The sequence below is a fragment of the Gymnoscopelus microlampas genome (assembly GCF_963454915.1).
Source record: "Gymnoscopelus microlampas genome assembly, chromosome: 18".
Classification (NCBI taxonomy): Eukaryota; Metazoa; Chordata; class Actinopteri; order Myctophiformes; family Myctophidae; genus Gymnoscopelus; species Gymnoscopelus microlampas.
The window spans coordinates 887,501-903,115 of NC_139955.1; the positions used below are offsets into that span (position 1 = coordinate 887,501).

Genomic DNA, 15,615 nt, shown 5'->3' on the forward strand with positions numbered 1-15,615 from the left:
CGAAAGTGAGTTTGTACTGTGTAGTAGTGTGTACAGACACACACACGCACATCCCGTCGTGGAGGCACAGAACACACACAAACACCCCGTCGGCCGTCGCCAACACACACACACACACGCACAAACACACACACACACACACACACACACACACACACACACACACACCACGGTACATCCATGCGGCCCGTGGCCCGTCGCGAACACACACGGGCGATCATCTCCCCCCACCCACACACACACACCACGGACGCACGATGCTACTCGTCCACCCCCCCCCCCCCCCCCCCGGGTCCCGTCGCAAACACACACACACACACACACACACACACACACACACACACACAGAGAGATCCGTGACTGTGGAAACACAGCAGACTTTTTTCGCACACACGCTCACTTTTAGATCCAGGCCTATTTTAAAAGTCTGCGTATGGGGGACTCGCGTATCCGCGCGCCTGGTGTAGCCGGTATCATTGATAATCAATTGGATCTAAACGCTCGCTTTGAAAAGTCTGGTGTGTACTGTGTAGATAGATCGGCCGTAAGAGTGCACTCAAAGAGTGGGCGGGGTCTATGGTGCAGCGTGGTGTTGCCATGTCGGCCGACTGTAAGCGGTTTAGGGGCAATATTGGTGGTATTGTGTTGTGGCGTTGGTTGTGAAAGTGCAGGTGGGTGTGGGGACGCGTTGTGAGCTTGTAGATCGGCTGTTTTCCAAGAGGCAAGGTATATGTGTGAAGGCGCTTCATTTGGCCTTCTTTTCATAGACCTCGTTGCTTGTAGGGTTCGTTTCGTTTGGCCTTGTTTTCATAGACCTTGCTGCTTGTTTCTCTCGCGAAACCTGGCAACGACGCATGCGCAGTTTGATCAAGAGTCCACCCAAGACACAAGACAGCTACCACCCGTGAGGTTACTAGAATTATAGTAGGATATATACATTTATTATATTGTCGCTGTCCAGCAGGAACCTAGCCTGGCTCCAGCCCGTGAATCGCTAGCCACGCCCATTAAAAAAATATGTTCAGGCGATTCTGGTCTGTTGACGCTCTCATAGGAGGTCTCAGCCTCGGTTGAAAATCTGTACGACGAATCGGGATCGGGATAATCCAGTATGAACAAATCGCCAAAGAGTCTTTGAATAAAAAAACTTTGGCCACGCCCCCATCTCAGCAATCGGCTGCATTGAGAGGGCTTTCAGACTGAATAATGGAGTGAAACGAAATGAAATTCAGGCTGAGTGTCAGGCTAGCAGGAACCAGCTAACTAAAAAGATGAGTGTTTTGGAAGTAGCTGGTTCCTGCTGGACAGAGATATATTAAATTAATTATTGTAATAAAATGTTAGATTATAATTGTATATATTATAATAATATGTATTATAATAAATATTGTATTAATGATGTAATAAATATTGTATTAATGATGTAATCTATTATATTATTATATATTTTTAAATATAATAATATATTATTATATGTTGTTGTATATGATATAACATCAATTACATTATATTCATATAATATAAATATAAATAATGTTATGAGATATAAATATAAAAATATGTATATATATTTATATACATTTATATAAATAAATGAGCAAGTCTTTTGAACGGCTCTGTGAAAGCAACAAATCCCTTAAAAGAGCCATGCATCCCATCTCTACTGGTGATGTATGTGGAATGTGAATACTGATTAAGTGTAACATATCTATTGGTAAACAGACGTGTGAAGTACTTCGAAACTTCCATATGCTGTGATTAGCACCACTTCAATAGCACAGGAAGGCATGACCTTGAAGCACCATTATTCCCTGAAAAGCCGTTTGAACAGCTATTATAGTTTACTATGTATAGGGGATATATTTTGGCAGTGGTGAAAAAAGTACTCAAAGTGGTTACTTAAGTTAAGTACCAATATTGCAATATAGAAATACTCTGTTACAAGTTTAAATCCATACAACTTAGCAATACACATTTTTGGAACGAAATGCCTCAAATCATGAATGAAGTGTCCGTTTGCCGTAAAAAGGCCTAAGAAGAAATGCCACCCTTTTCACATTGGCCTATTATAGCACCACAGGAGGCCATAATAACCTACCTGACCTGGTGGAGACCTGTGCTGCGAGGAGCACTTTTTCTAGTTATTAATATTATTACTAGTGGTGGTGGTGGTGGTAGTAGAAAATAGCAGATCTACAAGCTATCAACATAAATATAAAATGAGCCATAAATGATATGCCAAATATCAACAACGTTTTAGAAACAGGGGCAAAGCCCAACCACCAGTGTTTACAAGTACCTTCACAGAAAAACAAGGGCATGTCACTTATAAGCACAGGACATGGCAACACTGAGCATGGGAGAGGTCTAGATCAGTGGTTTTCAACCAGTGGTCCGGGGACCACCAGTGGTCCTTGAGAGAGTACCAGGGGGTCCCCAGCAAAATTAGTTCATAGCATCACAATCATTTTTAAGCACTTATAGGCTATTCAAAAATAGCAGATATACAAGCTCAAAGCGCGGCACCGAGTGCCGCGCTATGAGCTTGTAGATCTGCTTTTTTTTTTTTAAATCTTGAAAAACTGTGCATATCTTTGATCATTTATATTTTTTAAAGCGAAAATTAACTGATGTCTTTGCTTCTCGGGGGTCCCTGGCACGAAACATTTTCAAATGGGGGTCCGCGGCCAAATGTATATCAATTTAGGGGTCCTTGGCATGAAAAAGGTTGAAAACCACTGGTCTAGATCAAAGACATCTGTCGTTTACTCCTAAATGTATTCAAATATTCTGTATGCCCTAAATGTACTGTAATTGGGGTGGGGGGGGGGGGGGGGTACTATATGTATTTAGCCCCTCATTTGTAATGGAAATGTATGCTGTTAGGGACTGTTTGTTATTTAGTGACACCAACACTAGGAGTAGAACATAAAATGAATGCTGATCTTTTCTGACGTTTATTATAGGCGAATTTAGCGCCCTATTTCACTTCGGGGTCCATTTGGTTCCATATGTGTCCTCTTGAGGTTACAGAAACAGACTAAACGAAAGAAAGTCTGCAACACAGTTTTATGCAAGCCTATAGCGTACTGGGGGTACCTGCTCTCTCAGCTAAGGGGTCCTTGACCTGAAAAACGTTGAAGACCCTGGACCTGGATTGTGTCATTATATTATATATACATTTAATCCAGTATGCTATTTTTTTATTTATTATGTTTTAAAAACATAGCAGACCTAAAAGCTCACAACGCGTTGCATCCACGACGCGTTGTCAGCTACTCAGCTTGTAGGTCTGCTATTTTAGGAATAAAGTAAGCTGTAGCCCTTCTGTCGGCAGCAGACAAAGCTGCAGCAACAGTGAAAAGTTGTGAAGCAGACTTTGTTTTAAACGCAAGCAGTAGCCTACACCCAGAAACGTTATTGTGTGTGTGTGTGTGTGTGTGTGTGTGTGTGTGTGTGTGTGTGTGTGTGTGTGTGGAGGGCTAATAGAGCACAGAGGCTTTCTTTAATAACAAAATGATCTCAATCGCGAGCAGAGGTGGACAGAGTACTCGACCCCAGTACTTGAGTAAGAGTACAGATACTCCCTGGTTAAATTTACTCCACTACAAGTAAAACTAGCTCAGTCAAAATGTTACTCGAGTAAGAGTAAAAAAGTACTTGCTTTTGTTCGATGGCACAAGATTCGAACTTAAAAAAAAAAAATCGAGTAATCGGCCGTTTTTTTAATTTGTTTTTCTCCAAACATGTACAAATGCACAATATAAGGTGCTTACCCGCTTGCCTCAAATGTTAACTAGGTGTCCGGAGTATTTGTGCAATGTATTAGTCCATATTTTTCAATGAAGAAGTGTTTTAATCCCGTCTGTGGACGAACGCCATTTCCCCCCCTCGTTTAATTCCTGTTTACATTGAGTGTAATTCCGGCTTTCACCGGATGCGCCCGTCACTACCGCCCATTGGGAACTTTCGACTTAAACACTTCTTAATTGAAAAATATGTACTAATATATTGCACAAATACTCCGGACACCTAGTTAACATTTAAGGCAAGCGGGTAAGCACCTTATATTTTGCATTTGTACATGTTTGGAGAAATACGGGCTTTACTGATGACATTTCAGGGCGAACTGGGGGGGTTGTGACTGACAAGCTGCGCGTCCTACGTTACTGCCTCTGATTAGCTGAGCTCCTACATGCTTGCATGACAGCCACAACGCGGTGAGGCTGGACATGGGCAGTGGAGAAGAGTGAGAGAGGAGTTTAAGTTTTACTTATTTATTAAACATGTTAAACGGCAACGCCGATGCGCGCGGATCAATGCAGCTTTCCGCGCGTTACTACTGCATTTCTGGGTAATTTGAGAAATCTCTGCAACTTCTAAGCGACGAGCTATTTGCCCGAGACCAGACAGTGGTGTTGCGTGCCATAAATAGCAGATCTACACGCTCACAACGCGTCCTATTCGTGACGTGTTGTGAGCTTGTAGATCTGCTATTTATTGTGCACGACACCGACACACAACTGGTATAGATGAGGCCAACACTCGGGTGTCGGGTTACATTCAGCGGGTCGTGAAGCCGCATTCTACAGCTGATCTTGATGATTGATAGATCACTATGGATGGATGCTTTGTAGTTTGGAGATCATTTTGACTAGCAGGAATATGTGGCTAATATTGAGCCACTTGTTTGAGTTTAATCCAACTAAGACAAGTAGCATATCCAATCCAACCTAGCAATGCATGTAAAATGTATTCATGTTGCTGGCTGGAGACTGCAGAGATAGGGCAACAGCGCGCAGCGGCTATCGCTACACACATACCCCACGCCCCATCCCCATTACTTATTTATTTTGCATATCAGCACTGATCTCATAAATAGCCTCATAAATAATCCTCACGACGGATCCGTCGCCACTATGGAGAACTTTAATCCATGTAAGCTATACATTTCTGGGATGCATACATTGAGGATGCAGTTAGTAACATTGAAACTCGTGTGTGTGTGTGTGTGTGTGTGTGTGTGTGTGTGTGTGTGTGTGGAAAGGGGTGGGGCTAGGCCAGGCGCTGGGACACAGACCTCCGTCTCTGTCGCTGGCTGCAACTCAAATGCCGATTCTCTGTCTGTGGAATGTCTGACGTTGAATTGTGGGCGTGCACTCGGCAATAACTTTTATAGGTGGGCGGGGCTAACAGTACATTCCTGGCATAACTTGAAGGACAATTTAAAGGACAGAGAGAACCCTCTCTGTCAAAAATTATGTAAGGTCAAAATCTACATTTAGGCCAAACGGGGTAAGAGTTTTAAGAGACTGAATCCAGAAAGCCTCGCGTTTTAAAAGTAACTGGTCTATCTCTCCCCCTCTTCTTGGTACAGGGACCTTTGTAAGGAAGCCACAGGGTGGTTGGATTCCACAAAGTGAGCGTCAACAGGGTAGTTCATGTTGTTGCACCTAATGGTGCTGCGGTGCTCTGCTATACGAGCCTTAAGTTCTCGTGTCGTCATTCCCACATATGCTTTGCCACACGGGCATGTGAGTAGATAGATGACGGCTTTTGTTGTACAGGTGATTACACCTCTGATAGGGATACTTTTACCGGAATGTGGGTGCTTAAACTTGTAGCATTAAGTACTGTTGCATTTTGCACAGGAGCCGCATTTGTAATTGCCATTGGGGATGGGTGCCAATAAACGTTGAGTGGGGGGTACAGCAGGGGGTAAATCAGACTTGACCAAAAGTCCTATGGAGACTGTCAACTTTGGAAACATTGGAACATGGAATGGAATTATATTTTTCATATATAAATATCAATATATTGTCATTCTAATTATTTCCAATAAATAAATAGTATGTCTTTCTTATGATTGTCCTGTGTGCTGGTCTTCCTAACCTCAGGTCTGTTGAGCTCATGTTACCAGAGCAGTGAGAGTTACTCCTTTGAGCTGCTCAAGAGAGAGTCTCCAGTCTGGAACATAAACTGCTTCAAGATGGGCATAGCTGTTGAATCACACCTCTTCTTCAACCATGATGGATTAGAGGTTGGTCCATCTCTGTCTGGCTGGTTTCAGCCACTTTAATGACTTTAACTTTAATTATAATATTACATTTAAAACAGAAAAGTGAAAATAGTGGAGGCACATATTTCTGTCAGTCTGGAATCCAGACTGAATCTCTACGTTCAGCGTCTGTTTGTTTTTTCACTTCACTTCTCAGTCTGGGACTCTTCCTATGTGAAAGGTTCTGATTGGTCTGTGGGCGGGGCGGGACCAGATAACCTGACACCGTCAGATGGAAGAAGCTTGCGACACAACTTTGTTTCACAGGCTACTTCCATCTGAGACTCCGTAAGCAGAATCGATGACAGACGGTTTCTCTATTTTTTTCAAGCTACTAGGCAGGTGATTGGATGATCCCGCCCCTAGCAGCCGCTGATTGGTTCGAATACGCAGCGACCGGGCATCTTAACTCCCTGAGAGATTCCAGATCAGGGTGTGTATTGAATTGATGACTCAATACCGCCCTCATCTGGCTAGTCAGGTTAGGGACCAGAGCCTTCCAATGTAAAATTCAAGTCATTTCACTTCCTACTGTGATTCGTTGAGCACTATCCAATCAGAAAGGACGTTCCTACATAACAGGTGACGTTCTGAAAGGAAGACTGACAGACAAGTGCAGTGAAAATACTAAAAAAAAAACCCGCAGTGAATCAGTCTGGATTCCAATTAAAATTTTCTGTGGCCTCCTGGCAGCGTGCTTAGTGGCACTGATTAGAACCACACACACGCACGCATGCACGCACGCTCGCTCGCTCGCTCGCTCGCTCATTCACTCACTCACTCACTCACTCACTCACTCTTGGCCACGCTGTAAAACATGTTTGTTTATAAGTGTTGGTTCTGGTGACGACATAATCTATTAGAGCAGAACAAGGAAAAGGTTTTATGTTCTAGTCATATATCTAACTTAGTTAATCCTATTAGTTTAGCCTGAAATGGTTTTATAACTTGTACTGTAACTTAAGTAAATGAAATACACATCTCTGTGTATTACATTAACCCAGTGGTTCTCCATCTTTTTTGACTACCTTTGACTATTTCTGATAATATAATGACCCAAAAATGCACTTCCGTTTGGCGCCCCCTCAGTGTGTGTGTGTGTGTGTGTGTGTGTGTGTGTGTGTGTGTGTGTGTGTGTGTGTGTGTGTGTGTGTGTGTGTGTGTGTGTGTGTGTGTGTGTGTGTGTGTGTGTGTGTGTGTGTGTGTGGGGACCATGAACTCATGACCCTACAGAAACCGTTAAAACAGACCATTCTGCTTCTCAGTCTCTGCTGTCTAAGGCTTGGTGGGGTGACATGGAGAAGGACACAGCAGAGTGGAAAGTCCTTCTCACCCTTTTCTGTCCTCCACTCTGTTACACCAACCTCATCTCCTACAGGTTAGCACCCAGCCCTACATGTTTAACACAATAACACACTTGTTGTTCCATATGCATATTATACTTGTTACTAAAACTATACATTAATTCACTTTGTTTAAGACTAAGTTGAGTGGTTTATGATGATGCTCCACCTTGCAGGAAACCAGCGGTTAATAGGCATAGCGAGGAGCCCAAGCCTTCCTTTGTCGTATCAAGATGGCGTCAGTTCTGGAGAGCTCCCGTCACTTCATTTTTGGGCAACGCAGTGATGTACTTCCCCTTCCTCTTCCTGTTTGCCTACGTGCTGCTGGTGGACTTTAAGCCACCGCCCCCTAGTGGGCCGTCCATCAGTGAATACGTGCTGTACTTCTGGGTGTTCACCTTCTTCTGTGAGGAGATCTATGAGGTGAGCATTTCCTGTGTTAACACACTCTCCTCTCATCCAATAAATACCTACATAAAGTACCGCAGTGGAATGATGTTTGAATTGTGTCATTAAAGGCATATTATGTAACTTTGCCCTGTGCTTACAAAACATACCAAAGATAAATCTGATACGTGAGCTTGCGACCGTAGTGCTCTCTCTCTCTCTCTCTCTCTCTCTCTCTCTCTCTCTCTCTCTCTCTCTCTCTCTCTCTCTCCCTAAGTTCCAACCAATATTTAAAAAACAACGTGGACGGTCACAAATGTAACATTCAGACCTGCCACATCCAAACTGGGCACGAACACTGTTCAGGGGTGTGCCATGAAAATAGTCACACCAAAACTACAGCAGTGTTTAACACTTCAAATGTCAATGAAAATCTAGTTCTTATGAATGTGCTCTGAAAGCTGCTGGTGGGAACAGTTCTGCACACAATAATGCAGGTGTGCATACGGACATCTGGGGATGTCGTATACACAACCCCACACATGTTCCAGGAGTCAGCGACTGATGGTCTGTTGGGGGCCCCTGAGGGGTGAAACATAAATGATAGGCTGCCTGTGCATGTGACACATTCAGTTGATTGTCAATCAGCTTAATCCAGTTTGATTGATGTGTTAATGAACTTTCAGCTATTCATCATGCGTGACATGACTTTACCCCAGAGGATGAAGCTCTACATGCATGATGTCTGGAACATGTATGACCTCACTGCCATCCTTCTGTTCATTATTGGTCTCATCTTCAGGTTAGTACACATTATTCATTATTAGGTATAGTGACATAAGCAACGACAGACAACAACAAAACCCAGTAAATATTGTGTGGGTAAACTAATGACTTTGTTAGCAGGACCCATAATCATCATTAATGGAGCTTAAGTGTTAATTAGACTCCAGCACCATGTTGGAGCGTGTAACATTACAGCCAATGAAATACAATGTAAAGCCAGGCCCACTAAACATGAGCCTATGGCTGCCTCTGCCTGTGCAGATACACATGCATGGTTTGTCTCTGCCAGTTATACAGTAGTGATTATTGACTAGTATATATCTGTGATTTATTTATTTAGGTTATTCCGCCACTCCACATAGTGCCTTCTGGCCTCCTCTTTTGTTAACAGTCTGTCTGTCTGTCTTTCTGTCTGTCTGTCCGTCCGTCAGTCCAGCGTAACTCCCCATATAGACCACGCCCATTTCCGCCTGGCACTATTTTCCGCCGTTTTCTTCAAAAGAAACACACTTATTGCTACAACTCAGATTTTGTCCAACACTCACACACATCGCACACATGGGCCCTCATTTATCAACGCGGTGTAGACCAAATAATGGGCGTACGGCGAGATCACCGCAATTTTCGGCATTTATCAATATATCCTGACGTGGGCTTTATCCTACGGTACGCTGAGATCTCACGTCTGGTCGGGACCAGTTGTTGACGTTGGCTGCACCCGTTTATTCCATCCTAGACCTGCGGAGCAGCATTGTTTGACTGTCTGAGAGGCATTGGACACCTAATCCACTCATAAATCTGTATATCTACACTAATAAATAATCCCTGTGAAAATATAACATTTTATAAAGTAATTTAAACAAACTGCTTTAACAGTCATTCAGATAAGATTGTAGATCTGTCTGTATTGAAAATAGCAGATCTACAAGCTCACAAGCCAGCAACGCGTTGTGAGCTTGTAGATCTGCTATTTTCAAAATATACGGGCGCTTTCTGCGAGAGCACTCTTCTGCGCGAGCACCGGTCTAACAGGCGGCGCTGCTGTTATATTTTCATGGCCACCGGGAGATCAGACATTTAACCCATGGTCCAACACACACCAGCCTTCATTCATTAATGTTCTCTCCAGGCTATCTCTCATTAATGCGGAGCGGGACGGGACTCGCCCGTCCGACGGTCCGAGTCTCACTGGGAAATGGGAATAGCCTACATGAGGGCTTTATTTTAGTGTAACTCGAACGCGCACTGCTCGGTATGGGTTAAATACATTAATCTACAAAAGTATTCCATTCATGCCGATGTGATTGGTATCATAATATGTCATTCATGTAGGCTGCCTACGTGACAATACGCTACGGGCGTGTGTGTGTGTGTGTGTGTGTGTGTGTGTGTGAGAGAGAGAGAGAGAGAGAGAGCGAGCGAGAGAGGCGTGTGCGTGTGCGTGTGCGGCGAGGCCAGCGGGGGGGGGGGGCTGTTTCTTATTGGCTTTTCATGTCTTTGGTCGTATTCTGGTTCGTCTTCATGTCGTAAAATCGGGGCGTTTTGAGAATATTTATGGGGCGTGTTATTTAAATGACGCTCGTTTCAGCCGTGACATTTATCAACGCTGGGACCAAGTGTAAGCTCGGATCAGCTGTGTAGGATGCGTTGATAAATGTGACTTCGACGTTGGTGTACGCCGAATATATGGAAAAATATACGGCGGTTTATACGCTGCGTTGATAAATGAGGGCCACGATCTCTGTGATCACTTGATCACGACTTATCTGTCAGATGTTTCAGACTCCATTTCGATTGGTTATGATTGGCTTTCAAAGTTAGCGGGAGGGGCCTGTTTTACACAAAATGCCACAAATCTTGAACACAGAATTCAATTACTGTGAAACTCCCAGTAGGCCAAGGAAGAAACTCCATACATTTCTCAAATTGGCCTCATGTTGGCGCTACCTATAACTCTTGAACCGCAGGTCGTACAATAAAAAAGGACCCATTGGTCCTTTGTGCCAGACTAGATTGTCCACTATTTTGTGGTTTCTTCAAAACAGACTTTTTGCTCCAAATCCCACACCTTTTTCCCAAAACTCACACAAATCGGTAGATATTTATATCTGAAGTAATGTGAGTAAGATGTATCAGTCACGTTTCTCATATACCATTCCAGTTGTCTATAACTGTCTCCCAACTTTCGTTCTAAAATTCATGTTGATATTTCAGTGTTAAATATAGTCTGCATGCATGAACCACAGAAGTGACACTGCCATCTACTCGATCACATACGTAGAAACATGCCTATAACCTGTATAACAGGTTACCATGCCTGGTAACCTGGCCTTTTCTAGTTCCTCAGTTAACTAGCAATGAACATACTTTTTTTCATATTATTAAAGTTCTAGTCACGCAGCCTACGTTATTCTAGCTGCCGTATGCTACGCTAAAAACCTCTCCCTTTAATTATTTATCAGGGCCAGAGAGATTTTGTTATTGATGTTTCTTTAAAATCATTTTATTTTCAAGTAGCGTCATTAAATTAATGATAAACTGATCTTGCCTACCTATGTTGAATGCACTAATAAGTCGCTTTGGATAAAAGCGTCTGCTAAATGAATGTAATGTAATGTAATGATCTTTTATTTTGAGAAACATATCAAATTAGTAACAACACAATGTATTGAGCGCTTGAGCCGAGCTTAAAACATTTATTGAGACATTGCCGGAACACTCATGATAATCTTGAAATCATAAAAATAGGAGTTTGGTTAAAATGAGTTAAAATGTATTTATTCTGCTTGTGTATTTCAGGATGTTTGAGTGGTCTTATGACGTTGGACGATGTGTCCTGAGTATCGACTACATGGTCTTCACACTCCGTCTCATTCACATCTTCGCTGTTCACAAACAGATGGGACCAAAAATCATCATTGTTGGCAAGATGGTAAGATATAAGACAGATTTTAATGTTATTTTGTCACGCTGTTAGGGTCGCATTGGTCTCTGATATCATAATGAACACTAGCCCTGTTTGTGACGTCTCCCTCCACTCGAGCTCCGGGATGAGGTCCTGATGTGTCAAGCTCTGAGGGAAGACAATGTCCAATTCTTACCTTTTTTCAAAATGTAAATGTAGTCCAGCAATTCTACAGATGTCTGTGATAGATTAGGAAAAATATTCAATACTGCAGTAATTAACCCAAGCTATCGTTCGGAACCAGGACCTTTGCAAAATATAATTATAAAGGTGAGAGTTATTAAAAGGTATGTGTAAAAAGAAGACACGACACGACTGGTTATAAGAGGTGGTTATGTTACAATTAACTTGGCAAAATATGAAGAGAGATAAGGCAGGTACAAACAATTAGATCTAAAAGCGACCTGGTGGTCTGTAATAAAAAGTCTCTTCTGCTGCAATAGCACCAAAATGCATGATATAAAGAGGTTTGTTTTAGAGTCTGGACCAAGGGGGAGTTGAACCGTTATCACAAGGGGCCAGGGGGGGGGGTTGACCTCGTCTGGATGTCTTCAAAACCATATCCTATATGGTTCCTGGCAAAAGTCAATCTTGATAGCAGGCTTCAGGAATCCCCAACAATACAGTTCTCATCGGTGTTTAGTCAAAACTCCAGGTGCCAGCGACACAACTCCATGGCCAGACAGTATTCTACTCTGTAATAGTTCACGGCTGCATACTGGGGTTGTATGCAGTCTGGGGCAAATGTTTGTCCATGATGTTTAAACACAATACAATATATGTAAATGTCCTATACAACAAAATCCGGGTATTTCTGAAAAGGAAGAGGTTATTGATCGGTTATAACAAACTTTTAAATGGCTCATTTAGTCACTACGGTATGTGCTTTGATTTTAAGACCTAAAGGAAGTTGCTGCCCCATCGGCAGCAGTACTCTCACCCCAGGTCGTTTGTTGAACATCTTTTTTCTCCTAATTAACCTCTCTCTTCACATCCTTGGACAAAAACGAGTCAAATTCCTTAGCACACAGGGAGAAGTCGACGAGCTGTGTATTATTTTTTGTTATCGTTGTCTGTGTGTGTGTGTGTGTGTGTGTGTGTGTGTGTGTGTGTGTGTGTGTGTGTGTGTGTGTGTGTGTGTGTGTGTGTGTGTGTGTGTGTGTGTGTGTACAGTATGCAAACTGTAAGTAGGATTGGTTATTCGTCAAAGACAGGAGTGATTCTTCCCTCTTCCAACTAATGCTAATTTATTTTTTCAATGTATCGTCCACAGTTCTAATTTAGTTTTTTAATTTGACGTCGACAGTTAATAGTTCAAAAAATATAATATATATTTACGATATTAAAAGTTGTGTTTCAACCCTCAATATTTGTTAAAGGATTGGACATTTCCACCGGTTCGTCCTCAGCCAGAACTGGACACAGTGTGACCAGGGCCGATGACAGGATTCTTGGGTGGGGGGACAGGTTTTTCGAAAGTTGGCCCCCCATGCCCCATGAGGCCCCTCCTCGCGCACGCGCACAGGAGGGGCTTAAGTAAAAGCATGAATACTGCAATGTAGAAATACTCCCTTACAAGTAAAAGTCAATTCAAAATGTATTTCAGTAAAGGTACTTTGAGTACCAAAAGTAAAAGTACTCCAGTCCTTGTGACTTTTACTCACAATTTACATCACAATGCAACGTAGATAGCTCACAGAGCTTGTAGATCTGCTATTTTCAAAAGGTTGAATTGAATACCAAGGACTTCAATGGAAACAAGACCGCAAGGACTTTTTTGGACGGACCTTTTAGACAAAGTGTCTAAAAACTGTACTACAACTGTCCCCTTTAGCCCCGCCTGTCAGCGGGCCTGAGTGGGACCTCATCCTGGAGCCAGAGTGGAGGGAAGGTCACAAACATGATAAATAAACACTAAATGTCTTGTTTCTGTTCAGATGAAAGATGTCTTCTCATTCCTCTTCTTCCTGGGGGTGTGGATAGTGGCATACGGAGTAGCCAATCAGGCGCTGCTGTATTCCTACGACCCCAACCCAGAACGTATCATCCGTCGAGTGTTCTACAGACCTTACCTGCACATCTTTGGACATTTTCCTGTTGAGGAAGTAGATGGTGTGTGTGTGTGTGTGTGTGTGTGTGTGTGTGTGTGTGTGTGTGTGTGTGTGCACGTGCGTGCGTGCGCATGCTTATTCTGCACAAAATGTGTTCGGTTACCACAGCTCTATAGCAATGATTACTGTCACAATATAGAGATTTCACTTTTTAACTAAAAACCTTTTGTTTCAACTATATATTGTATAAATCACTTACAGTACCTTTAAAATGCCATGGACCATAAACATCTTATGTGTAAGTTTGAATTTCAGTTTGAGACTTATATGCTGACTGTTGAAATATTCAACCATTTAATGTATTATTATTATTATTATTATTATTATTATTATTATTATTATTATTACCCTTACCCTTATTATTGTTATTATTATTATTATTATTATTATTATTATTATTATTATTATTATTATTATTATTATTATTATTATGTTTAATATTGTTATTCTAATTAAAGTGGGATTACCTTGGGACATGGCCGACAACTGCACTGACAACGTGACACAGATAGAGGGCGGTGCTGAGCCATGCAGGAGCGAGTACAACAACTGGCTAGTGATCATTCTGCTGGTGGTTTTCCTGCTGGTCACCAACATACTGCTCATCAACCTGCTCATCGCCATGCTCACGTAGGAACCCTGTTGTACCTGTTAGCCTCCTTCCTTCTGTCTGTCTGTGACTCCATTAATGTTACTCTGTCTCTCTTTACTGAGCTCTTCTCTCCTCTCATCACACCTATGATGAACACAAGATCCAATCAACCCCAAATATGATTTCATAGTTTGTTGTTTTGTCCCTTCAACCCTCCATGCAGCAAGACCTTTGAGACGGTGCAGGAGAAGAGCGACCACTACTGGAAGTTCCAGCATTACAACCTCATCATGGAGTACCAGTCCCGTCCTGTTTTGGCTCCTCCGTTCATCTTCCTCTCCCACCTTCTTCTCTTCTTCTCTTTTTTAAAGAAGAAAATCCACAGGGAGTCTTCCAGCACATCCAACAGTTATCAGAGAGTTGGTCAGTATTTGATTTAGATCAAATAGAACAGAATAAAACACATGTTATCTTTAGTAAAAGGTTATTGTGTGATTTGACCACTGGGTGAAGTCTAGAACAAAAGATGATCATTGACAACTGTCTATTTTATTGTGAGCGCCTGAATGAATGAATGAATGAATGAATGAATGAATGAATGAATGAATGAATTAATTAATTAATGTACAGGTTACAATATGTATAGGCTAAATCATGAGTCGTTCCCAAGGATGTTTTGTAACAACTGGTCATTTGTACAACGTTGTCTGTGTGACTGTGCTTTTAGTACAGCATCTACCAAATATTACATTGATTATTAATCAATTGATTAATTGATTGTTTAATCTTTTTTTTTTTATTGTTGACATTGTCTACAGGCCCAACCTCAGCTCACAGCTGCTGAGATACTGTGTAAATGATGTTGATGCATGATAATAATTTAACCATTTTCCCCAATGGTTAGAGGAGGAGATGAGGGCGAGAAGAGTTAAGAAATGGGAGACCAAGCAGAAGGAGAAGTTCCTCAAAGCCCAGAGTGAGACAGAGATAAGCAGTGACTCTGAGAGGATCAAGCAGATTTCTGACAAGTAAGATGATAATGACCAGAGGTGGACACTAACAAAGTACATTTACTTGAGTACTGCGCTGTACTTTACTTGTATTTTTGTATATTTGTATTTTTGGATACTTATGACTTTCACTGCACTACAAGACAAATATTGTACTTTTGACTCCACTGCATTTCTAAGACAGTAAAAAGCAGTGTTCCTATGTTTCACCCGTTTCAATTGAAACGGGCCCCCAACCTCAGGGCCCCCCCCCCAAAAAAAAAAAAAAAAAAAAAAGTTTTTTTAAATATATTTTTTTACCCGCATCCCAGTCCGGGGCCCGCCTGTGGCTGGCCGACGTCCAAGAATTTCATACAAGAAGAT

The 15,615-nt window shown here is 42.1% G+C and overlaps 1 protein-coding gene across 1 annotated transcript in view; it reads left to right on the plus strand.

Moving 5' to 3' along the window:
* Positions 1–15,615, plus strand: part of LOC311033458 (transient receptor potential cation channel subfamily M member 5-like) — a gene marked incomplete at its 5' end in the record, with an annotated part of 47,159 nt that overhangs the window by 8,816 nt on the left and 22,728 nt on the right. Inside the window, 9 exons of the mRNA XM_084040969.1 lie at positions 5,898–6,040; positions 7,324–7,436; positions 7,596–7,824; positions 8,475–8,590; positions 11,374–11,506; positions 13,477–13,651; positions 14,109–14,280; positions 14,466–14,665; positions 15,147–15,270. Of these exons, the coding sequence (XP_083897095.1) occupies positions 5,898–6,040; positions 7,324–7,436; positions 7,596–7,824; positions 8,475–8,590; positions 11,374–11,506; positions 13,477–13,651; positions 14,109–14,280; positions 14,466–14,665; positions 15,147–15,270 (1,405 nt within the window). The remainder of the gene's footprint in view (positions 1–5,897; positions 6,041–7,323; positions 7,437–7,595; positions 7,825–8,474; positions 8,591–11,373; positions 11,507–13,476; positions 13,652–14,108; positions 14,281–14,465; positions 14,666–15,146; positions 15,271–15,615) is intronic.